General features: G+C 39.7%; 2 protein-coding genes across 3 annotated transcripts; one reads left to right on the top strand and one right to left on the bottom strand.

Moving 5' to 3' along the window:
* Positions 1 to 21: 21 nt before the first annotated feature.
* On the bottom strand, positions 22 to 20,900 carry LOC105276005 (BCL2/adenovirus E1B 19 kDa protein-interacting protein 3). Its single transcript, XM_026972163.1, has 6 exons — positions 20,656 to 20,900; positions 13,693 to 13,858; positions 10,640 to 10,727; positions 3,039 to 3,112; positions 2,609 to 2,761; positions 22 to 2,145 (listed from the first exon to the last, which is right to left on the bottom strand). The coding sequence occupies exons 1-6, from the start codon at positions 20,699 to 20,701 to the stop codon at positions 2,094 to 2,096; spliced, it is 579 nt and encodes a 192-aa protein (XP_026827964.1). The 5' UTR covers positions 20,702 to 20,900; the 3' UTR covers positions 22 to 2,093.
* A 1,332-nt stretch (positions 20,901 to 22,232) lies between these two features.
* Positions 22,233 to 27,385, top strand: LOC105276001 (polyadenylate-binding protein-interacting protein 2B). 2 transcript variants are annotated; one of them, XM_011333306.3, is made up of 4 exons: positions 22,233 to 22,401; positions 23,221 to 23,429; positions 23,528 to 23,719; positions 23,827 to 27,385. In XM_011333306.3, exons 2-4 carry the CDS (start codon positions 23,253 to 23,255, stop codon positions 23,932 to 23,934), a joined length of 477 nt encoding a protein of 158 aa, XP_011331608.1. In that variant the 5' UTR covers positions 22,233 to 22,401; positions 23,221 to 23,252; the 3' UTR covers positions 23,935 to 27,385. The 2 variants fall into 2 exon arrangements, with proteins under 2 accessions (XP_011331608.1, XP_011331609.1); XM_011333307.3 differs by lacking the exon at positions 22,233 to 22,401 and adding an exon at positions 22,613 to 22,781.
* The last annotated feature ends 66 nt before the right edge of the window (positions 27,386 to 27,451 follow it).

Here is a 27,451-nt window from a genome sequence, read left to right as displayed (position 1 = left end):
TTGAACATGCCACAAGTATGAATTTACAAAACCCTTTATTTCGTAGCGCTTGTGTACAAATCATCCATAATGAAAGTCTCTCAATTCGAAAAAAATTTCGAATATCAAATGAGAATCGAGTGTTCGATAACGCCAAGAAGTCACCAACGCCACTACTACATGCGGGTTACGATTATTATATTATGCATACGGACAATATACATACAGTAATATAAAATAATCGCTTATGAAAAATACATTGAATATTATTACTGTAAGTTAAATGATGCGTCTTACCTAAGAGTTACAGAAAGAAAATCCGCCGATTCACGTGACGACGCCACGTGACACTGTGTCGCCGATCTGGTTGCAAGCAAATCAAGAATTATGCAATTTCTAACACGTATGCTTGAATGTGGCCTAACACTAACACGAGCGACGCATATCCGCAATGCGTCACATCCACTGATGCGTATCTCTAATCAGAATTCAAGGGTTTATACCGCGATTATGCTTGTGCACATTTTTCGATAATAAATTTATGCGATTGGAATCGCTCCATCTTCTTCCTCATAAAGTACAAAATCCTGTCACGTTATCGCGCGATTTGCCGCAGCAATTGCTGAAAACAGTGTGTGTGTGTGTCTTAAACATTTATAGAACTTTTGCATGCAAATCCGACCTTTCCCAAAAAATTTGTCAGACAAGACAAATCGCAGTTCCTTCGAGTAATCACCGATTGGCCGAGGAGGAATGTGTCTCACCGCAACATTCATTAGTTAAATATTAAATATAATATACTCGCAAATATATGTAATACTGACAAAAATTTTGGACCGAATTCGAAATGTGATAGTGGTCTCGTTTTTTTATAAACGTAAATAAATAAATTTGTACATTATAATTTATCTTTACAATTGCTAAGATTGATTTTGAAAGATCTTCGGATCTTCGCAAAAATCCGAGAACAGGTGAGACCGTTTTTTACTTCATTGTCATATCGCGCGCGGTAAAACTACAGAAACGCAATTATATAATTATAATATATAATTGCTTCTGCTCTCTCGTTAGATGCAGATCAATAAAACAGATTTTGCGTGTGTACATGTGTAAACTCCGCTACGTACATTTATTACAAGGTTACACAAGACCGTAGATTTAAGATGAGCGTACAAAAACGCGCACACCGAAACTGTCTCGCTCAAACACGTTCGCTTGCCCCGTGGTCCCTCCTCCTTTTCGTCCACCTTCGCCTTGGCGTCAAGACATCAACAGACGTCAACATCAACCTTCCCCTTTCCGCTAGGAACTATCATTATCCCAAGAAATCGTCATCGAGATGACGATCACAATAGTCACGTGACAATTCAAGAAGATAGCCGGTTCGTCAGGACGTTTTCCGTTACGTTCCACTGTATCTCGGATTTATTGGACACGCTTGTTGCAAGATTCGCGGAATCCCGGTGAATAAGACGAGTCATCTGATGCTTTTGAAGTTGTTTTCATCGACAAATCCTAATCCCTCCCGTTGGTAAAGCTTGCACTTCCTTCGACCCGCGTCCATGCACGCACACATGCTCTCGTCCTCTCTCGCTCTCAGTCTCGCTCCTTTCTTTCTGTTCTCTAATAATATAATTGGTTTCTGATAAATACTCTATTCAAGCTATACCTACAAACTATCGCAGATAGAAACGCATTAGAAACGGTATAAAATGGACATGTTTCGTTCACACACGCCTGCCTATTTCTTTCAACAATTCTATACGGTAGTTTCTCTCTGTTTCTTCCTTTTCTTTTCTTTTCTTTTTCCTAGGCATATAACGATACGTATATTACCTACATGCCTGGCATACGCAATTTCTGAGAAGTACACCGTGTATAGTATATTAAGGGGGGATGGGGAGCAAGAGTGCTAATATATAATACAAAGTGCTAATATTATAAATTGGGACAATCGAATTATATGTGCTGCGTGTATCTATCTTTTTTTTCTTCTTTTTTTTTAGGCTCGATTGCCCGCCGGCTTGTTCAGTCTTTCTTGCATATAGCCCTCCGCCTTGTGCTGATTCGACCGTGACAATCCTGACGCTGACACTCTCGGAATCTCGTGCACTTCACTCAATGGCAACGCGGGACATTATGAGGCCTCGCCTAGTCAATAAAACGCTGCAACAAATTAAACAATATTCATATTTCAATCAGATATATGTATAGTATCTATTCTATAAATTATTACATATAATACAATGGTATAAAACAATGCCTCATTATTATTATATTATACATTATGTATTAATCTTGTTGCTAATTAGAATTAAATTGAAAATTGTATCTTCTAATTAACAATGATAACATGAAATTGCATAATATGAGGTAACACAAAATAATTTTACGCGCGCGCGCGATCAAATATCGATTAATTTCAACTGTAAACTGATAAAACTTAATGATGCGATTGAATAAAATCGTTTTTAAAAATTTTTAAATCTTTTTTAAAAATATCTATTACATAAATGCAAAATCTGTGCGCCATTAGAGAGTAAAAAATTTTAATTGATATTTTGGAGACGAAAGCACAGTAATTATGTAAATAGCGGCTGTATTTCGAGTGTTTTACAAGTGATCTTACCCCAAGCCAGTCCCAATAAGCAAAGACAAGAGGTTTGTGAAGAATAGGGTATAAATGACCTCCTTAGAAAACAGTCCGTTCTTGCCGACCTTTGCCGTGCGAATGCTATACGTTTTCCTCTTGCTGCTCAAAGGATGTTTGAACTTCCAGTCTCTGCAAACCGATCAAGAATTCCGTCAAGATTATCTAGTAGAATATAGTTATATAATATAATAAAATATATAAATAAAAAATATAAAAATTTTACTTGCAAATATATGATGCTACAAAAAGTGTTCTTTTAAGAAACAATAAAATAACAAAATCTAATGGCTAATTAATATTAATAAATCATAATGCTAATTGATAAGCAAGAAACACAAAGAACTATTTTTATGTTAAAGGCTCCTCAGTTAGTACAGTTTAATGTCAAGAATTGCGGACACCGTACTTTGGCGGTGCCTGGTCCGGTCGAGAGCTCCACGCGTAGATCCAGTCCATGTTCTTGTCCAGAAGCTCACCCTCCTGCAAAGCAGAAAGAAGTCTCTTAGTCTCTGGAATGATCAATGGGCAACAATCTCTTACACGCAACGAAGAGAAAAGAATAACAACGTCTGATCAATCACTCCGGACGAGGAAAACTCGGGAAAGCGAGGGCAGTAAATCTCGTACGAAGATACCTCCTACATCCATGAATGGCGATCGCATCGCGTGGTAAAGTGAACGTTCAAGGATGACCTTTGGCGTTCTGCCAGCCACCACTACGAGTGTGCACCGCGATATACCAGATCCGATATGCGCAGTATACCGCGACTTGTGCGAGTAAACGTCGTATGCGTATGTTAGTTCGTAAACAACAATCGTCGACAACGATCATTTTGCGAAGGAAAGATTTTGCAGCAGAGGAAAGCCGGAAAAACCGACAGATTGCGACAGATGTTCCAATCGAGAGATCCAGACTTCTGTTACCCATTTTTCAAATTAAGGGAGTCAGTTCCGTCTCGAACTAGGTCATCGATTTAATACGCAACGTGATGATACGTACGAATACACACATCCACACACACAAATTATGAGTCATGATTCATAGTTACACAAAGTCGGCGAGAACTAATGTCGATACACTTGTGTAGCGTGTAACGAGAGCTTGGTAAAAAGTTCTGTGCCTCACTTGCCCTCTTATCGCGTCTGCAAACTGCAATCAAGCGGCGGTTCGTTTAATTTTAATACATATGTACTTAACACCAAGAATGCCGCGTTCGATAATAAAAACTGAGTATCAAAGAACGAGAGCTGGATGTATTCTCGATTATTGAATTCGATGCATACAAGTCAGGCTTTGTATCATTATCTTGTCGCTTTTGCCGGGGTTAACGATGAGCGATCGAGGAGACTGTTGGTCGCGATATAACTCATTATATGCAAGACAATGTCCGTCTACTAGGCGGAAGATAAGCTCAATCTACTTAATGACAGTAAGAGTGTGCAGTCGTTGTCTATATTTAGACAACAACTTGCGTCGCGCTCCACGAGTTCTGCACATTACGCTCTACACGCAATCGCTTAACGATTAACAATAAATCTTATATTGAAAAATACAGTCTTGTTTGTCATTTTATTGAAAAGAGATAAAGATCACTAAGCAATAGACCTTTTTAAGTATTTTATTTTAATAATACTTAATACTTATATATTTTAATAATGATATTAGTGATATATTTTAATAATACTTAATTTTAATAATATTTTGCCTATTATTAATATCTGTATGCGCGCGATAACGTCAGCCATGGAAAGCACAGAGTTATTGTTAAAATGTTAATCCCCAGATGATTCACGGAGACTATTAACCAATGCAAAGATTGAGCGTGTAAATGTGCGTTATCGCTCGCAGAGCGCGACACGGCATATTATACCGTGGAAACATATTTGACGAATTATCGGTGATCTAGGAACGATAATAAGTGAGCAAAAGGGTAACTATCGAGAGATAAATTGCGCACAGATTTCTGTTCTTTGCTATATCGTCGTATTCTGATAGTCAACATCCGGAAAGAAATAGCGAAGACATACCGTCGATTTGAATTTATCGGGATCCAATTATATCGGGTGGAATCACCTAAATGTCCCGGATGAGATAACACAATTATCTGACAACTCTGATCGTGCGTCTAGACATAGTGATATTTGTTTCAAACGCACGCCTATCTCGCGTCATTAGCGAAGCTGATTACTTTATTTACCATTTAAGAAGAACTACTCCGTGATACGTTTGAAAGATTAATCAAATAATTATCTTCCGCTTAATTCACAGTTTTATCACGGATCTTCGCAAGAACGTGGGAAAGGCGTTGATTGTCTTTGAATGCAATGTAATAAACGAACTGCGCTCCGTAACTGCGATATAAACCGCCGACAAGAACGATCGATACGTAATATTCGCGTGCGAAGAACTTTTTGTGCTCTTTTCTCGTTGGTTTCTTTAATCCACGCACTTTAATCACGATCACGAAGGCGTCGCGACGTCCGTCGATCGTGGAGAGCCATCGTTAAAAATAACTTTTTACGACTGCATTTTCCTCTTCGCCGCTTTCCTTGGGTCTCTCAGGTCACAATATGGATCAACTGTGCAGACTATCAGAATGACGACGTTGATGACAATGCCGTCGCCGACGACGACGATGACGACGACGACGACGTCGCACATAGCGTGAGCTCTGGCATGACCGGCGATTGGCCAGTCGATATTACGACGTTCTCGAGAATGCCTTCTCATGTCCTCGGTATCGCTTTTTTTTCTTGGCGACGAGTAGGAGCCGTAACGAAGCACTACAGTTGGGAGACACGCCGATTTGCGACGCGATGCAACACATTGATGAACATTAAATGGAGAACATGAGAACGCGAAGTTGCTCACTCCCTTTTCCTATCCGATTATAAAACCCTCGATGAATTCCGAGATTTTTCCTTGACAAGAATTTGTGCTGCTCCAAATAATTTTCTTTCACATCTGATTATTTATCATACTTGATTTAATCATAAGTGCTGTTCCATCTTCATATAATTAATGTTATTTGCATTGTTTCCACGAGTAATCGCTCATTACATTATATCCTATGTTACAAGTGAGTCAGATTCTAAATGTACGATTTTATTCTCAACATTAAGAAGAATGCCGCGACCAAGTGCAACAACCGCGGGCCGCACTAGTTCACGACCCGATGCGTCAGCTCTCATAGACGAAACCATATATGGATGCATCTCTGAAGCTGCTCGCGCTTTCCTTAATCAGAGATTCCCGGGCAAACCGGGTATTGTTTTACAAGAAATGTGAGAATCACGGTTTTGAGTAACATAACTAGTTTGTGCATTTATTGTGCCGTTCGCGATACATACAAATGCGTGTCAAACTCGAGATGCATACACATATAATTGTTTCTAAAGCCTGTTTTAGACTATGCAATATATTGCGCAAGATTTGCCACGATTTTTAAAGAAATATTGCAGAATATCATACACAAATTGCAAATAGGCTTTACTTCCGGCATCTTTGGAGGAATAAGAAAATTAATCCCCAAGGAAATGACACTTTCCCTTTTCCAAATTTCAATCTCATGATCTCAATGCAGGAAGCATCGCAAGAAGAAACGCGAATCGCGATATTTCCCACCCGATTATCCGTCACAAAGGTCGAGAACCTTTGCTTGTCCTACTATTCTCGAATCCTTTCACGCGCACGTTCCCAACGATCAGCCGTCGAGAACGTGCATTTCGAGCGCTACAATAAACGCTACAATACCGCGTGCGCTAGATGTGTACGCCTGCCTGCGATTAAACGTAAACAGCGAATGGGAATATAAATAAACTACTGCGACTGGACCAAGAATGTACGCCGCGTCATCTTGTAGTTGGAGCTACACAAGGAGAGCCCTGTTGACACCGAAACGACGCTGCTATTTCGAACTTACTTTCCCTCTCGTAACTCGGACATCAGCACAGAGTTTGTACTGCATTTGGCAAAAGAATGCTCCCTGATCTACTGATTTTGTTCATTTCATTTTAAGCCGCTGGCCCATATTTCTACATTCATGTCTAGGTATTATTATTCTCTGTTCCGCAATGAAGCCAAGAAACGTTTTCAGCATGCGCGCAATACCGGAAATTTCCTGATAAAAAGCAATTTCCTGTCGAATCCCATTCCATTTGCGTTGTGTGCGTCAACAGTTTCCTGAACAATCTCTATAGTTGGCACTTCGAGCGATTGAAACATACCAAGTGTGTAAGAAAAATACATAGCGAAAAAAAAAACATGTTACCCATGCTGATACGCAATCGCACACGTAATCGCGTGCGCGATGTGCGACGTGCGTGAAGCGACAACGGCTATCAATTTCCACGCCACGTTAAAACGCCGTGACGTTTCGCGGTCACGACGAAGACGACACGATTGGTCTTCAATGTCACTGGCATCGCGACGATGCCGATTAGCATTGGTACTTCTACTTAGCATTTCTTCCTTCAAGCGGTCACATTGTCGCCGTTCATGGAGTTATATCACGGTGATAGTGCGAACGAAGATCTGTTAGATAATCATTGCTTTCTCCTAGTTTAGAAAGTGCTTCATAGGAAGCACAATGAGAAGGCAGCGTCTTTCGATCGCCTTGCGAGTAAGAAAAGAAGATTGCTGGCTTTGTTTCTTCAATAAGCTGATCAAGAAATACTTTCACGATTACATTGTAAATCCGCTAAATAAAGAAAGCTTGTGAAGTCATTTAAATCATTTCTCTTCTCCTACTCTCTCCAAATCTAATTTCATCCAATTAAAAAATTTTCATCAATCGCATCCCTAAGTTTGATCTTTAGCGATGAGCGTGTACTTGCTAGTTGCTATTTTTTAGATAGATTCATGTCTCGATATTGCACCACGGTGTTGTTTGGAGCACTCGGTATATAAATCGCGCAATATCACCGGCATGTTCGAGTATTCATCGATCGAGCAAACTTTAAACATGATTACGAACGTTTCGTGCAGTGAATTTCGCGTTCGCTGCATCCGCTATGTACCTGCCGTTAAATTCCACGTTACGGATACCCGCCACAACGGTATGCATCGTGGCTTTCCGGTGAATACAGCGACCGGTCGCATAGAAGCGGCATCTCGTACTACATCAGTGATATGTTTGGTATTTTGAATTATTAGCCCTTCGGTAGTCGCAATATTTTTCTCCCATGAATGGTCGCACTGTATCTCACAGATATACTAGTATTATATGTACTAATATAAAATAATTTAAAAAAGATATTTATATACTAATTTTTCCTTTATTTCCTCTGCTTCTTGAAATATTTTTTACTTTCATTAGTACTTGGCTAATAAAGTATAAAAAAATAGTGAAGAACAAGTTGACAAGGATTAGGATGTGAATGAACAACTGTATTAAGAAAAAATAAATTGAAGTATTAGTATCTATTGGATATTGCGAGTACCGGAGGGTTAAAGAATATCACGCGCGACAAATGAATAGAAATGAATAGAAATTGTACTTGTACATGCGAATAATCGAAAGATTTAACGTCGCATCGAATCGCGTTGCTAATGCGTAGTTCGATAATTAAGATACCAACAAATATTGTTAATACAATGCTAATACAATTGCAAATATCGCTAATACAATGCCAGAATGCATGCAGACGTGCTTCGCGCTAAAAGCGAACCGGTTTACGCCGATTGCAACAACCGGTTTGCCAACAATATCAGAAGAAGAGTAAAAGCGAGATACGCGCGTCGATCGCGCGAGATCGCGTGATCGATATTGCGTGTGAGACGTACATGCAACAGATACACTTGCGAGTTGAGTTCGTGATTTTCGCATGGTCAAGACGAGGATGCAAAAGACAGTTTCAATAACGGTACGATTCCTTTAATCGTCGCAATAATGAATTAATTTGCTTTAATTCTTGTAACGTAACTTGAAAAATCTTGTTTTTCTCTACTCTTTTAATGCAATTTAATGAAGATTATACGTAATCAGAAAGCACTCCCTTTGCGGATTGTCGAAATAATACTGAAAGGCAGTTGGCAAACGACGAAACGGGTAAAAGTATATTTCCCCAGTGATTTTCACTACCGTTAAGTAATTAACAGGGTACTGTTAAGTAATTACTATAAGGGAAAGAAAGCGGAAAGCGATATAATTTATAGAAGCACTTCGCGTTACATAATTTAAGTGGAAAAAGTATCTAAAAGTGAGTCTAAAGTATCTCGCTACATATAAACTTTATGAGCTAAAAAATCCACTCTTCCTTCGATATGAATTATAAATGCATGCAAACAAATCTTGTATATAAGCAGCCTTGCATAAGCTGCTGTGCTCTTGTCTATAAATAGTGTATATCTGTTGATAGCGCATATATTAAATCATTTTATTGTTGAGTTTTAATTGCATTTAAAAAAGGATAAATTAAATACGATAAATTTAGAGGAGAAATGAGCTGCTTGATGTGCGAGAATAATATATACATATATATCACTGATAAATAAAAGATCGCGATAAAAATGTTAAACGCGAGGGAATTGCTACGACTCACGTTTTAGTGCGCGTGAGTGTCTTTTTACTGGCACAAAAACATTGACGACGTGGAGGAAACGCAACATGCTAAAGAGAATGAGAAGTGACTCATGGAAAAATCTTACACGAATGTTGGTTCCACTTGTTATTATCATTACTCATACTTAGCGACACAGTCGGTCTTTGTCGCTATTTTCGTCCGTTCCGAAGTATAATAAAGCGCATCCGCGTCGCGTCCAGCATTATCGACAATCCAATAAATTTGATCCTCGCTTTGTGCAGATCACCACTCGCAAATCAGACGTATATTTAGTTAATCGCGATTCGGCTGATAACGGCGATTGTTTGTCTTCCGCAGGTAGATAAAACAATGCAAACAGCAGGCTACTATCGCGTTGATTATTCATCGTGCTTTTATAAAAGTCAATTTGCAGGAATGCGTTGCATTCTTAGATAAAATGTTCGACTCCGTATCTCTACGTCATCTCGAACGTTTCGACGCGATATCTAGATTTTTTCCAGATTTTTTAGAATAAAATACTTCGAATTCCGCATAATTTTTATAGTTGATATTTTACGCATATGTACGTTGTGTATTATCACGATACTTTACACTGTTCTAGTTCTGAATTCAAATAACGTGTGTTTGTAAAACGGTGGATGATCCTACTTATACTGCGCCGCATGTCACAACTGTCGTTCGACCCAGCGACCAAATAAAAGCCGTCGAAGTTGCACGTGCTGCAACGGAGCCTGTTCGTTCCCACGTAACTAGGACACGAGAAGAAGAAAGAAGTTCTGAGAGTGTGCGAAATGTCGTGTGTTAACTGGCGCACGTGATAATTCACGGCAGCTTACGGCTAGAAAGAACGTACGGCGCTAATAAAGTCAGTGATCCGAAGACCTTGCCGTGCAAGGTAGGCCCGTTCGATAAAACCAGTTGCGCATCGCTATAGTCGTACGTATGATGTGTCACTTTTCTCATGCGACGTCAATGTGATATGCAAACTCCCGATTTCAATCGCTTCAGACGAAATTGATGCGATCGATCTCTCGAGATCCAGCATGTCGCAAACGATGTTTCTTCTTTCCGCTCATGTTGCTTAAAAAATAAAATTCTCTTTCTCTCCCTCCCTCTCAATTCTTGATATTATTTTCAATACAAAAAAATGAGAAATATTTTCAAAGTAATCGTTAATTAAAATTTTTTGCTGCTGCAATAAATATACGTATTGATTCGTTAAACATGAACGAAACAGAAAAAAGAATACAAATGAAGTATTAAACGATTCTCTTTCGAATTTTCGCCAGGAATGTGTGATCGCTTCTAAAACGATCGATTTCACAGTGTTCATGACCATATATTGTACGACGTAATGAGGATAAGTACAGTTATATGCATATAGCCGAAGGCACACATGCCCATGATCATGTTACATCGCGCAAAGAAAATACGTAGTACAGAATCGATTACGAAACTGACCTTGTTGCAGTTGTAATTTATATAGACTCCTTTGAACTCATCTTCGCTCGAGAGTTCCGTGTTCGGGCTGTTCGGCGGGCTCTTCGGGCTGCAAATTTAAGGAAACGGCATGTTACAATTTACATAAACATAAAAGCGAGGAATTGCTCCTCGACGCACTTCTCTGCAATCGAGATCATCGCTCGCTTACTTACTAATACTAATATTTCACGATACTTGTGTGCCTCTCCGTTTCGATTCGTTCACCCTAAAGTTTCACTTAAATATGACTTTAATTTTATTTATATCTCCTGTACATCTCTTCCCATCATCGTAAAAAGAAGATTAATTCGCGTTTTTCGTATGTGCTCCTTTAAATCAATTCACTGAAAAGATTTGTCGCCGTTGCCACGCGCGATAAGCGCGTAAATTTGCACGATAAAGTCGTTTCAAGACCATGCAATATTGCACAAGACTTGACGCACTTTTTAAAGCAAGAAATATTGCAGAATATCATACACAAATTGCAAGCAAATTGCATGTGTTTCGTAAATTGCGCAAGATATTGAAAACGTGCTCTATTCCTGAGCAATTTTTTGTTTGCTGGCACGCGCCATGGTTTTGTACGTTTCGAGATCTGTTTTTTTTTTAATTGAACTGTCTGCACTAATACAAGAAGTATATACATCTGTTCGTTTTAGCTGCCTGCACTAGTGCAGAAAGAACCTCGAAAAAGAACAAACTTTTGTTACTTGTTTGTTTATGATTAATGCAAGGTTATGATAATCGCCTCGCTACTTGCCTCTGTATTATTCGTTTTGTTATATATGTTCCTATTAATAAGCACGCTATTCCTATAATTGATACGTTCCTCCGTGTTTTCAGTTTGTACATATTGTGTACACAAGTGCATATTGCGTCAAATAAAATGTACACTATAAAACACAATACAATTCAACGACAAGCAATTCTTGCAGCAAAAAATTGCTCAAGAAACTGTGTCAAATCTAGCGCGATATATTGCATAGTCTAAAACGGGCTTAAGACAAAGCGTGAACAATAATCTTACGGAAGTGCGCGACTCTCTTCGCTCGCGTACCATGCATGATTAATCAAGTCGATCACGTCCGCGATAAATGCGATTGCAACCGTTTTTACACGCGGTGGTGACGATATGCCACGAGGAGAAAGATCGGCGATTACTATCAGTTCATCATCGACGCAGCTCGATGAACATGCGAGAACCGAAGGCCGCGATAGGTGCATCTGTGTCAAGCGCATCATATAATATATCGTGTACGTATGTACACATGTTACGCGATATCTGTCTCCCTGCTGCGTTTTTCATCGCGATAAAACGCGAGTGCTCGACTTGCCAAGTGAGCATCCAAACATAGCGATGATTAACATCTTGCTCTTTTCTTCCGATAAAAAACCTCCTGCAATTGGCACATTATGCTCACATATATATTAATTAATTATATAGGCCACGTGTATGCATTATATATCGATGCATAACATGTACGTAACATCGTGACGTATCAAAGTTGACTACCTTGTTTAAGCTAAAATATTTAATGTGTCGGCGCGACAACGTTTAAACGCCAAACCGGTTAAACAGCTCGCTAATTTCTCACGCGAAAATCTCTCGCCGCCCGTGAAGAGATCGGTAGCGGGTGATAATAGCGGTACAATGTGGTAAAAGTATGTACGTTGAGCGGTGAGCGGATCAAACCAGTTGCAATGTCGCATACAGCATTGTGAGCGTGTCACTCGCAACGTCGTCTCGAGTGAATATTCGCAACAACGTTGTGCACAGAAATTGTCAATAACAGCATCGCGACGATTTTCACGCTCACGAGATAACGTTACATGGAAAATACGGCCGTATATATACGACGTCGCGGATTGATGTCGCGCCTCATGCTGCAAACGCGCTGTAAACTCAGGCACTGTATTATCAGGCGTATGTATTTTCAGTGCGTTTTCCTCGGCGAGAATTTTTGCCAAGAATTCTCGGGCCTCGTGGGAGAAACATTTTTAAGACAGGTCAAAGACATTCTGTATATAGAGATATCGAGACTACTCATGAGTGCGCTTCTTTGTCCGCGAGTGGCACAAAGACGTGCCGGTTGTTGTCTTGCCAAGATATTTACGCGAGTTCATCAATGACGCCACTTCAACCGTATTAAACGTGTTAATTTGACCAATGCAACGAAAGTCAAGATATAAATGGGATGTTTGTCGTGATTATAAATTTTTGCAGACAAGGCGCCTCTCAATGCGTATTCTCAACTGCACTTTACTGCAATGCGACTTCTCTCGTTTTCTTCCTCTCAAGATTCAAAAAACTATTTCCGCTTCGATTTACATATTTGTAATTCTCGATTCGGCGAGGCGCCGGTCATAGTCAGAGTCAAGTAGCTAATAGGTCATCCTTTTTACGCTTTTATCTATACGTAGCCTTGGGTCGTTCCGACATCCAACGTTCACAGAACAGTTCTGAAAAGAATTCCTCATGTGCATGGATCGCCACGTCTTGCTCTTTTTCTTTCTCTCTTTTGCCTCACAACGCTTGTTTTCTTATATAAACCCTTTCCAAAAATCAAGAGGAATGGAGAACTAGACTCTTTTCTTTTACTGTTTGCGTAGGCAGGCAAGTAGATACCGTCGAACGACACCAGTTTAGCATTCACGTGGATGTAAGTATTAAGTTAAACGGCTTTGTGGCTGAGCCTTGAGCTTCGAATCAGCTCGAACACAATAGAGTCAACTATATGCAACCTCAAAGCGGCTTTTGTATCTTCGTTCTCTCACACCAAGCCAAAACTCTCGTTGTAATTTTTGAAAAATATCAATTTATTTTTCTCGAAAACTTTTCTGATAATTCAACAAGTGTTTCCGAACGTCTTTAAACCAAGTTCATTTTGATGGACACAAATCGTTATTCGGATTGCGTTTAAGATATGTTTTTCTCAGAAGTGTTTACAAAATGCGTACATGATCTCGATCCTAGCAGAGTTCTCGTAAAGTTCTCGCTATTCTAGATAAATGATAAGACGGAATCTTCTTACCTATCTCTTGGAGTATCCCGGCGTGAGGACGCCAAGGAATGTCTCGCAGACGAATGTGTGGAATCCTTCTGTGCTTCCCGGAGAAGTCGCAGGTATTCGCGCTCACTGTTGAACGCTAACGTCCGGGCTGCCGGTGATAGTTCCGGCACCAGGTCCACCCATGATTCTGCAATCAGAGAGAAACAGGATCCATATTACCGTTCTCTGAACTTTCTCGCTTGCTCTTATCCATGCCTGGCCTCGCATTGTCGTAAAACAACACGCGATAAAGTGTCAAAGCTAATGCAATCGCACAGCGCGGGATGAGCTCATCGCCCGTGAAATCTTCACGGAGTTCATCTACCATTCCTCGACGCCACGATGGCTCGCTAACTGCATAATGGGCCCGAATTTACATTCCGCGACACACTTTCATAATTTCCATAGTTACGAAATCACGCGCGCCATCGATTGGCGCAGGAAAAGGAGCTCGCAGGCTGAAACCGCAACCGCTACGTGCACGTATCGTCTTGTTTTTCGTGAAATAAATGCCGTTCCTCAACTAATTTTAGCTTCCGCAATTACGAATCGCCGGTGATAGACGTTATCTGGTTTATTATCTGGTTTCAGGATGCTTTTGCGGCAATTACATTGATACGTGCGCGCGACAAGCTCCGCTTACAAACTCGACCTGGATTTCAACATGAAATTTAATATGTAATTTGTGTAATATGTAATCTTGTTACACAGATTGTGTTACGTACAGTACGTCACATATTCGGTATAATTGACATTGTTCATTGTAACCGTTAATTTCTCATGCTGTCAACTCAATTTAAGCAGGAACTTGAAGTACCTAAGAACCAACAGGGTACAAGAGATGCGAGCTTCGTCGAACGTTAAATACGTTTATCGAACGAGACGTTCTGTCACGGTGTTCACATTGCATGCATTACACGTCACGTGTGATACACGTGACGGCTATAGCGTTAGCACGATGGATGGAACGCTGCTCTTCCGCTCTTCTAGCCGCGCGAATCATCTCCAGGCATGAAGGTTTACTTCGAGTTCGTTCACCCACTCGTAAACCGTCGAGACGGGCACGTTCGCGCTTTCGCTCGATCCTGACGCATCGATATCGAAACGCGAACGGCCAACGTCGTTCCCGACCTCGTGCAGGCATTTCTTTCGAGAAATAAAATACGGTACAGCAAATAAAAAATAGAGTAACCACGTTTGCGAAGACGGTAGTTGTAATTCTTGTTCTCGTTCTTCTGGTCCAGAAATATATGATCTGTAACGACTCTCCTACATACTAAATTTATTTTCTATAAGCGAAACTAATCTGCTTTGAACGACGAATCGTTTGCAGCATGGTTAAACAATAAATTATCGTCACGCACGAGTTTTCTGAAAATCGCGATTATACGTAAATTTGTCACGCGATTTCTTACTTTCGAGCGAGCGATCGACTATCCGAAGCACGAACGCGACGTAATACTCTTCGCAAGAATACGGATCGTAAAAATGAATAGTCACGGCATGATTATGCGTCGCTCTGTAATTTATTCCGTGTCGGTGTATTATAACGCATTAAGTCCACTTTACGCGACCTATAATTTACGACGGTATTTGGGCTGGAAATTCACTTGCAATCTAAAGCAAAAAACGTTTGGGGACGATTATGGACGCACATGATGATTAATATAATTCTGATTTTTCTGCAGATAAATTTACAAATAGAATTCTTGGGCTTGAAAATTGTAAATGAGATTCTGGAGATTTTCCAAGGAAAGCATGTTTACACGTGACGTAAGGAAACAGTCGACACGAAGACACGAAGTGTCTCTTGTTTATCGCTCCGTCGACCTGCATGGCGTTCGCGTCATGCGAAATCACGCTCCACAAAATCACGTCGTCTAATCTGCCGCTCGTAAGTATTTCTGTCGTCGCATTACGCTCAGCGCTTTATGCGCATTGTTACGCCTAAATCCACGAGCTCACGAGCCGTGACGGGATGGTGTTTACACGCGCGCGCGTCGCAGATCGCACTTGTGTAATCCGCTCGTACGTTCGCAAGTTACAAGCTTAATATTTAATCACGACCGTGGAAAATCCCTGTCCTAGTTGCGGACTGCGAGCTCTTTTTTTCTACGCCGGGTCGCAAACGCCGATGGACATTGAGGATGAAACCTGCGCAGGGCGCATTCGGAGACTCGCAGATTGCCATTACTTGATCAGCACCGATTTCGTACTAATCAACATCAACAAACTGCGTCGACTGCTGGCACTGACAATTCGGAACTTTGATTCGGAGCGTGATCGCAAGTCGCGTTACTCCACTGCTAAATGCAAATGTGGCGCAAGGATTAAACCTAAGTAAATCCCAGTAAAGAACGGAGCATGTTTAGATTACATTGTCATCAGGCGAAGATTAAACCTTCAGTGTAATTTCTGGATGCCGCTTTGTCAATACAATTGTTAATACAATGTATATTATGGATATATAATCTTCGCAATTTCTGTTTTCTTTATTTTATTATTTTTTATTATTTTTGTTACTATTATTTTTGTCTTATTTTGTAATTCTATCCTGATATATGATACTTCATGTTGCTTTTTAAACATGTAATATTAACATGTGTCGAGAGTATTATTAATTATTATTGTTTCTGCATTTGCAATCCACCTCCAATTCGACCTCGAAGATGCGAGTATGGTAGATCCGTCTGCATTATAGAAATGCCAACGGCTGCTCCTCTAAAGATATCCGTTACCTCACGTTAACACAGTGCAAGCTTCTAACTGCACCGTTTGCAATTACCCGTCCCCCGTAAATGGACTTACGATAACCGTCGCTTAACCTTCATTAATCTGACCTTGTATCATCAATCAGTGAGATAGACGTATTACTTTCAATAGCACTGCCTACTCCAAAACAGCGTGATATTTACATATATATCGGAGGATACTGACTTATTTTCAACGTTTATCCCGAAAGAAAGATTACATAGCACTCCATGCATGAAAAACGCAGTATGCCATCACCTCGAGAGAACTATAAATAAATTAACAAAACAACAATAACAAATTCAAGTAACAGACATAAGTACATTTCTAAGAAACTTGCTAACGTTTTTACATTGGAATAATTGCGCTTTTCGTTTCATGACTTTCCATTGTACAATAATGTATGATTGAGGACTACTCGAGACAAAGAAGACCACAAATGCCGAAAGGATGTATCATAGTCTGGCAGAGGAAAAAATAGCGTTGCACCAGTCAGTGTTGAGTCGTTGGAACAAACGGACACGTGCTTATCAAGGCTGAACGTGTTGACACGGCATGGATATACGGATGCCACAGGATATGCAAGTCGATCTTCAAGGAGCTTTATTGACACCTCCCGCATGAACGTGTACCTCACACGATCTTTGTTACATCGACGCAGAAACCGCAAGTGGAAGTGTCATGTTCAGCCTACGATCAAGTTGGATTTATCGCGACATGCGCTTGTCACGATACGAAATTTGTATAATTCTTTTTCAGATAATATTATTCAGTTCTTCTTGTTTAATTGATCGAATTTCGCAATAACTTTCTCTTAAATTACATTAATATTTTCTTTGTTTCCGCAAAGTGAGTTTGTGACTACTAAGAACCTCTTTCACAAGGAACTTGTGAAACGTTTCGATCTATTATTAATTATTTCTATTAATTATATAAACGTGACAAACAACAGCATAGATTATTATTGTTATTGTGTTATTGCTGCTGCTGTTGTTGTTTCTCGAACTATGAAATGCGCTGCATCGTATCGCGAGAAAACTCCCACAAAATCGAATTTGGAAGGCGAAAGTTAACATAATAAGCAGCATCCGCAGAAACGTTTGCCACGTACCGTTGATCAATCGGATTAAGGACCGGCGACGGTCCTTATGACTAAATATAGACGCGTGTGCGCCTCCCCCTTTTCGACACTGTCTGTCATTTCGATTAGCACACCCATGCTCCATGTGGGTGTACACACAACCGATAATCGCGCCACGTACACCGAGCTTTAAATTAAACATCCTCTTGTTGGCAGCTAAATGAAGATGTAAATGAACCAACATTTATTTGACGCGTGCTATTCTGTGACGAGTTTTGGATTTATGCAGGGCTCTATTAATGTAAAACACAAATGTAACAATGAAATTGAAACAAAATAAATAATATGGATATTCGTAAATTTAAAAGCATTACTTTCATGTCAATTATACTCTCAGCATTTATTATACATTTATTAATACATGAGAGACATAAAAGGCTTGGTATTAATTACTTTATAATTAATACCAAGCCTTTATACCGGCTATAATATTTCGAATGTGTAACGATGAATAAATCATTTTGTCACGCAAAAGAAAACAAAAATTAAATTATAATACGATTGTTGTAATGTAAATCGTAACACAAAATAATAAAAAGAGAAAATAAAATTTTAATAAAAAATTAATATCCCATATGTAAAGTATCCAAGTATCGTTCGTGATTAAAAATTCATATGTGCTGATAGTTCCGGGAAATACAAGTCTTTATACGCGGCTAGCTAGTCGACGGATCAGAAGTTTCGAGTACCGCTGCCTGAAAGCGCAAGATCCACGTGAGCTGAGTCACGTAGACATCTCGAGTACGCACTCGAGACAATTTTGGTTCATCGTCGCTCTAATGACGAGTTCCGAGAGAGGATGATTGCATTTAAACGACGTGCCGACAATCGCGTACCTCAATCGCATGAAAACCGCCGAGATGGATGCTCATGCTGTTGGGAAATGACCTGCAACTATTTCGAAACTTTTACTCCGGGTGTGTTTGCTTAATTCCGATTATGGACTTTCGTCCATAAATCCACGTTTTATCGAAATAACGCGTTTCCGTGTGAATCAGATTAGCAGGAACAACGAATGCTCACCTTATTCGACAAATGCTCGATATTGAAAATTTGAGCATAATTCTATCTTCTTATTATACGAATATCAATATGTGATATTATCCTAACTTCGCTGCACATGACATTAGAGTATTATTTAGCTGCATTATTTCAGGACTCAACAACGTCGACAATGAGAAGTACGGACCTGATCTTGACCGAGTGCCATACTTTTATTAGATTCAGCCGATTTAAATAGAACACTCAGGCCATGAGTCTGTAGGACACCGACCCGTTAATCTATACAGACAATTTAAATTGAAGAAGATAAAGAGGTTAGCTTTTTATATTAAATTTATATTGAAAAAAATTCGAAGCAGCATTATTTTTCATCACATTTGGGCGCTTTTATAATATTTTTACTCCTGTGAAATTTGATAATATAATATTAATACAAGCAGAGAATATCGTGTGATAAAGAACACAAAATTATCTTAATGAAATTGATAATCCTCTTTTTTCTCAAGAACGAATCCGTCGGTTCGTAACGATGTAGCTGTTTTTGAAATTTCATATTTCTATACGAATAACTGGACATGCAGACTATGAATTATTATTAGAATATCCGACTTTTTTCACCGTAAAACACCAAATACAACGAAAATTTTTCAACTTCGAACGTGACTTAAAATTTCTTTTATAAAATTATAGATCAAGGTATAAATTATTTTTCTACCATTATATTTGTCTAAACAAACATAATTATAACACAGCTTGTATGAACAATTGAAGGAGATACTTGCATAAAATGGAACTTTTTTCATGCAGCTTAAGATTATAATATGATTGGCTATTGAATTTTTATATTAAATGAAGAAAATACAGTGCACTGTAGGGTTCCTTCTCAGTTTGGAAAATTCAGAGATAATAAAAATCTCACGTATTGTTGTCAGCTGTCGTTCTTTGATCACTGATAACTATTGTGGTTTTGTAATCGGCAGTATGTTTACAACGCCTGCGGTGCACATATTTTGAGCGGATCTTATCTGATTTTATCGCTACTATGCGGAATGACGTACCAGGAAGCGCGGAAACGCATGAAAGAACACTAGAAATATAATTTACTTTTATCTGAAACATAAATAAACTTGGCGCCGAAGGCTTCGAACATCCTCGCAGTTATTTTCGAATAAAAATAGCAACTGCGTCGTTAACCGCAAAACCACGAACATTCGACGATTTTATCGCTTACTTATCAAAGGGAATGCTCTAACAAAATAAAGATATTCGTGCTCCGATGATTTGTTTATGCGCACTTGTTTCTGCTCCAAACTAGAACCTGTTTTTAGAATGTCGTAGCAGATGCGGGAGTAATGCGCAGTTCATTACGCCTTCATTACGAATGGGAGTCAAACGAAAGAAACATGTAATGCAAGCGAGATACGAAGGGAGAAAACTAAGGATTTATACTGTGAAAGGATGTGTTCACGTCGACATGAAAAAAGGTATACATTAATCTTGCGCACATGAATTTCGTTCGGTGTGCTTCGCGAAGTCGACTTCGCGCGAAGTGCCAGACGAGTATCGATTCACGCGCGCGACATCAAAAATTGAATCTCCACCGTAAAAATATACGGCGCAAATAAGTAGGTTATAAATCGGAATCGGCGCCATCGCCGTCTCAATTCCAAAACGATCCAAAACTTGGCGAGATTTGCTCCGATTTTTTCGAGTATCAATTTTTGCCAAAGTATTTAACCAAAAAAAATCAAATGGAGACTCGTTGAAATAAAAGTTTCTACGATTCCAACAGTTCTAACAGCGATTCTGTCGAAGTCGCATTTCGCGTCACTGCAAAATTCCGCGGCGGATCGGGGACGATCCCGACGATCGCCGACAGTTGAACGCGTTTGTTTATGCTCGCGTCGCTCGCGCGTAAGGGGCGGTAGGGGAGGCGAAAGGGGAGGCAAACAGCAGGCAGGCAGACAGGCAGGGACACTGCGCGAAATGGCCGCGCGACGTGTCGTCGCGTCCGATTCCGACAGTCGACGCTTTTTCGCAGTTCTACTCACCGCTCAGCTGCTCGTCCGACGTGTGCTTCTTCACCGAAAACGACATCGTCGTCTCGCACGTACACCTGCGTGATTGCGTACGGAAACTCGTCTGCTTGCTCGCCCGCCTACAGGGACAGAGAGAGAGAGAGACGGAGATACACACAACAAAACGCGACTGCGACGTACGCGATAAGAAGGACGAGACGGCAACGAACTCCACCGCGCGAGCAATCACGATAGAATACTGCTGCGGGGGCAGTGCTACCGTGCTTTGTTTGGACGCGCACGTCGCACGCGCATGTCACCTGCGCCGTTCCCGGCCAATCACGTGCCGCCGCGATGTAAATACGCCGCGCGAGTCGGCGCGGGCCAATCGCCGCGCGACTACGTACGTCAGCAGTCGTCAGCTCGACGCGCCTCGAATATAAATCATTCGGCAGCAGCAGAAATGCGCGCGTAATGCGCCGTGGATTATTATTTTCGTCTCACCACTGGATTTTTGGAGAATGATAATTATCTTTGGCTTTATTAAGCAGAACAGAAATTACCTTACTCTTTAATTATCAAAATTGTCACGTCAATTGTTTATTATTGTAGGGAGTGACATCTACCAGAAGATGATTCAACTATCTATTGTGTGTAGCATAATGCGTGTGCATGCGTATGTATATACGATCGGTTTTTCAAAACTCTTTTGTTGACAATTATGACGATTATAATTATACATATAATTAACATACAATATTATTTATTTATAGTCTGTTCTAGAGACCCTACAATAAAAGTCTCGCCATATGATGTCCAGTTTTGATTGGTCCTCTAGATCTGGACAATTCCTGCTCATATTTGAATTACACAACTTATTACCATTAATATAAACATTCTATTTCAGCGACACAAATCAAAACTAAACGGTGCAGCACATCCATCCATTATCTTTTTTAATTTTTTATATATCTTGCAATATATTTTGCAATGTTGCAAAATTGAGCGTGGTAGACTGAGCATGCGTGAGCGCGAAAAACCAAAAGAGAGAGATGGAAATGTATATTCTTCTCTCGCAGAATTTTGCCTAGATTGCTTTATAGGGTGTCTGTTCTTATATTAAGGTTGTCGTAAATATGAAAATATTTGTAATATTAATATTAATTAAAATATTTGTTAGCCAAGCAGATATAGCCGAGTATCTAAAAATTATATTTAATATTATTTCATTATGAGAATAGACTATGAATACTGTCCATAGTGTATTATTGAGTTTAGATAATGTTTTCATAAATAATATCGTTTAATTAAATTTATATTAGCGCAAAATTGAGCTTTCTCATAAATGCGTCTTTAAATACGTTTCTCAAGATAGAAAATTGTACGACCCTACGCATCGAAATTAAATTAACATGAATAAAAATACTTTTGCCGTCAACTTTGATAAACTGTGCATCGTGATAAATCATAAATTGATCAAGTAAATCGGCATTTCCAATTTCCAACGCAACACGCGTATCAAAGCAGCTACTATTTCCCGCGTCAGCGCGAAGAGGCGAGTCTCGATTATTCGCGAAACCGCTCCAGCGCTGCTCTCGCTTCACGGCTTTGAACGACAACGCCAGTGGCAGCACTGTGCGATCGGTTAATTTGCGTTGAACGACACGCACATATAGGTGTTCCGTACGCGTCTGTGAGAACTGCGTAAATTCTACGTGTATCCCGTAACGCAACGACCGCAACGAACGTGTCTGCGAGCTGTTTTGTCACAGAAACGAGGTACGTAACCCGCCCCGAGAAACGCGACGCCTCGTTTCTCGAGAGTCGTCCGTCCCATCCGGTGCCCGCGCCGAGCAGGGAGCCAGCTGTCGCTCGCCGTCGTCGTCGTCGTCGGCGCTTGCGGCCGATAAACAACGGACTGACGCGCCGCGCGAGCGTCCTCGCGGCGACTCCGCGCGAGCGACGATTTACGTGACTCGACACGAGAACACGTTGCGCGCAAAGATGGTCGCTCCTGCGACCGCATCTGTCAAGTGACGGCGACGACGGGAACGATGATGATGATTATTATTATTTGTGTACCGCGTATCCTCCTCGCTATGCGCCCTTAGAGAGACAGAGAGAGGAAATCCTTTCGGTATAACCGCCGTCGATCACAGGTAAACACCGGGAGCGCAATCCGGAGCAATCGCGGGCAGTGGAATCGAGAGATCGCATCCGCGCGCGTAGTCCGACATAGCGCGAGGACACTGCTCGGTTTGTTGACTCGCGGCGCCTCCGCGACCGGTTCAAGGTTGCATCGTCCATCGCGAACGGTGAAAACCGACTCTCCTCGCCTCGCCTGTCGGTGAATTTCGATCTCGAGCCAGAGATTAGCATCGCCCTCGAGCAACTCGCGCACTCCACTGTTTACAAGCCGAGCCATCCGTCCGGCGTGGCTCGTTGCTTCTCCCCGCTTGTCCTCGATCGTTTGCCTCGAAACATCACGCGTGAAGCGTGTAATGATCGCGGATTGCAGAATACGAATTTAAATAGCGTCGCGATGGAGGGGGAGGAGATACCAGATGAACCGCGAGTAGATCGTTGACGGATTTTCAGGTAATTGACACGCCACGCACGTTTTCATTGCTATGAAAATGAAGATTCCAAATCCAAATGGGTCTGGGAACGGTTACTACGGTCAGGAGAGCGGCATCATCCCGTACGCGGACAACACCATCGACACGGAGCCCGAGGTGCAGGGGATTGGCGATGGTGATTTCTCAGAGTACCTGTGGATGGAGAACGAGGAGGAGTTTGACAAGCAGGTACTTTGCACGTGAAAATAATAATATAATATAAATAATAATAATAATAATATAAGCTTGCTGGCATCCCTGCTTTATCCACTTGGCTGTCGCCACAGGTGCTCCAACAGTTGGAGGAAGAAGAGTTGATGGAGGAGTGCTTGGAAGCGATGCTGGAGGAGGAGAGGCAACACCAGAGGAACATGAGCTCCACCGCATGGTCCACAGCCACTGGCGTCTCCGATAACAACGCCGCTGAGCTCTCGCAACAGCTCGGTGGCCTCAAATTGCACGACGATCTTGCTAAGCAGGTACTGGTCAGAACATCCTTTTAACGTCATGCTAGGAGAAAGGGATTCCTTGTCGAGATTTTTTCTAACCCTAACGGCGTCGTCATTAATTACTTGCGAATTTCCAGAGCAAGCTAAATCCAGACGCGGCTGAATTCGTTCCGGCATGCAAAGCGACTGTGACGCCTGTAAGTATATCGTCAGAAGTCAGCGCAAAGACGTCGGAGCCGTCGTAGAGATCCCCCACGTATGGTTACTTGCCTCCGCTTGAGTCACGCAAAATCGGGCTACATGTAAAATGGTTAAAGTCTACTATTTCCGATCAGGCGGTCGTGTGTAAGTGGAACGTGTTACAAGTTCAATGACTGTGACTGTACGTACAAAGATAAAAAAAAAGAAAAAAAAAAGATAAAGAGCGCGAGTTGTGCGCGGGACGGTGCGTAGCTCTACGCGGGCAATAACACACACATATGTAATGTCAGTTACGTAACTGGGTGAATTAATAATGCGCCATCGAAATTTTTATAAATGAAGGGCTACACATTAGTTGCAAGATCGCGTGTACGTTTCTTGCCGGTGTATCGACGAATCGTGTGCACGCACAAACAATTCGTCAAGAGGAACCTGGCAATTTGTATCTCTTACTCCAGTACCATCTATATACGCAGCACAGACGTTTAGTTAAAAATAAACGTCCGCCAGTATTTTCAATTTGTATAATTTGTGTAAATTAAAATTGTGTATCTAGCCTAAAGCGGGTATACCGTACACTTTGAAACGTACAGAGCAGAACACACGGCTTTGCAAGTTCTGGAAGAGCTCGTAAATTTATAAGGTGTGTATGTGAAGAAGCAACTGACACATACACGCGCACACTCACATACACACACACACACATACACACATTATTCTGTAAATTATGTTCATAGCTTGTGTATATGTCTTGATCAGATCTTATCATCCTGAGAAATATGTAAATCTTTTTACCTGTTACGATATGCACTGCTCGTCGAGCTGTAAAACTGTTTACGGCTTGAGAAAAGGTTCTACAGCTCGGTGGCCATCTGCCCAATGAAACTTCCCCTTAAGAGTTCCTTTTGTAATACTTATAAATGGTGAGAGAAGTTTGCAGACTCGCCAGCAGGACATGTAATAATAATAATACCATGAGACGCGAAAGTTCGCAAGAATCATGCATGTATCGGAGACACATCACGTCATTTCGCCTTGCAACATATAAATTGGCAGGTAATTTGGAGGAAATCGGAATTTTTATTTGTACAAAAATGATGTAGATCGTATCGTTGAAAATTTGCATACATATATATATATATATATATTGTGTGTGTAATATAACCGAGAGATACCGTTATCGAGTCCTGCTTCAGCATTCACCCAACAAACTTAAAGATCTCAAGTGAAAGTCTTACTTAGGCTGTGAGGGACTCTTTTTACGACTCTTAGTGACACGAAATCGGGACGTTGCTTACTTATTTTTGAAAATCAATTTCCATGGAGAACACTTCGAAATTTAGAAGAGTCTAGGTCGTAGATTGTAATCTCGGTGAAAATAGAGTAATGGTGAATGTACTTTAAATTAACTTGAATAGCAAGAAGATTGATTTGTCTTTTGCTATAGCATAATATATTTATACATATATTGATTGTATATGAAAATGGATATCACGTATATTTGTACAATATTAAATTACTTTCTATTACGTATTTTCTTTTAAACGATCCTTTTTGTTGTGTCTTTAATATAAATCATTTCGCAGTCTTATATATATATTGTCTCGCGATTTTTATTTAACTCTTGCAAAGAGTTGTATCATAATTTGTAAATTTAAAATCAAACTTTTTGCAATCCAAGATCATGATAGCGATTCGTGCTTACTTACGGTGATATCTGCCATTTTTTCTAATAATTACACGCGAGTAAGTGTACGAATTTTAATAAGATCTATACATTGAGATATCTATATATTGTTATACGTTCGCATTCTATATATTTTGTATGTGGCAAATGCGCACATTATTTTTTAGTCAGAAATCTGGTTTAGCATGAACATAGAAGCTGTGATTGTCAAGACAAACATTACTAAGTTTACTAAATGTTACGTATAAGACATCACGTTTTAATCTCTTTAAAACATTCTATGAAATTTCTTCTCCTCCTGTTCAAAATATCTTTTATTTTTTACGATATTAATTGCATAATACACACTCAATCATAAATTTAACCTTCGGCGGAGTAAAACTGAAGGAAAAACAGCAAACGCGTCTCGCAACTTTGGAAATAATTGGATACTTTATAATTCTCTGTGTTATAAGTTTAATAAAATGAAGCAACATAATAACATATAAGAGCAATTACAAATTTATGATACTCTAGAAAAATCAAATCAATGCAAATCTAAACAGAGACTGATTTCACGTCCATTTTTACGTCAGCTTTAATATCGGGACTAGACTTCATATTTTAATTAATACTTGATAATTGCTAATTTAGATTCTATAGATTTAGTGTAAAGATTCATTTGCAATAGTATCTTATGCCGCATAATACAGAATTGATATTCTGATATTGATAATAACGCTGATCATAGAGCTATACTTCTTAAGAATATACTAATTAAAAAAATTTAGTTTGTGTTATCATGCTATATATCTTATAGTTTCGTTTGCTAAAATTTCTGATATGAATTATATAATATCTGACCATAAAATTAAAAAAAAAAATATAGGTATAAATACGATTAATTTGCAGATTATAGAAATATGGCAATCGTTGCGTGTGGAAAAAAAATATATGTCATAAGTGTACACATGTATATCTCTCTTTCATCATTGTTCAAATTGTACACAAATTTGACTTTGTCTTAATATCTTTAGGTACCAAGACTTACATTATGTATGACACTAGAAATTATACATCACACAACAGACTTATGAACTGAGATTTGTAATACTTATATAAATGTTGTATAATTTACTCACATAATTTCTTATGCTTCTTCATTTTCAGTTTTCCGACGATTATTGCAACTTTATTTTTTAATCAATTTGCATATATTGATATCTCTATTCAACGTATAAACTTTAAGATTATTAGGTTACTCTAGATTTAAGAAATGTGCAGCTGTAATCTTCTCGTACAATACAATATGAAGCAGTACTATCATAAACAATAGTCATACAACGTAAATGATCGTGATAACTGATTATACGTATCTACACAGTAACCAATGCAAACCATTGTATCTCGAATTTACCATGAGGAAGCTCGACCAATTGCGTGTTTACGAACATAACTGTATCTTCTTAGCATTATGTTATTAATCAAAAGGAAAAAAAAAAGTACAAAAGAGAAATGACACATAAAAAGATGATTTTCACATTAAGTCATGTTTTCGGAAAACTGACGACCGTCGTCCTCCGTTATTACGCATTATTCACCACGTTACACACTTTGTGCAATGCAAGAGACAGATTGGATTGTAAAATAATTAATATATATTATGTATTGATAGGTGATATTACTTTTATACATTATTTTAATTTATAATGTATTTCGTAACTTCCAGAAAATCTTTGCATTTGTGGTTTCCTCTTTCGTGCCTGCTCCTTATTTTTTTCTGTAACGTGTAGCATAAAGCGAAATATAGATACATGTATCAAACTGTAGCTGACGATAATTTTCATTTTTTTCTGTCCCACATTATAAATAGAACACGTAACATAATAAGAGTG

The sequence above is a fragment of the Ooceraea biroi genome, chromosome 9, assembly GCF_003672135.1.
Source record: "Ooceraea biroi isolate clonal line C1 chromosome 9, Obir_v5.4, whole genome shotgun sequence".
In the NCBI taxonomy this organism is placed as follows: domain Eukaryota; kingdom Metazoa; phylum Arthropoda; class Insecta; order Hymenoptera; family Formicidae; genus Ooceraea; species Ooceraea biroi.
This window is presented reverse-complemented; position numbering and strand designations above follow the sequence as displayed.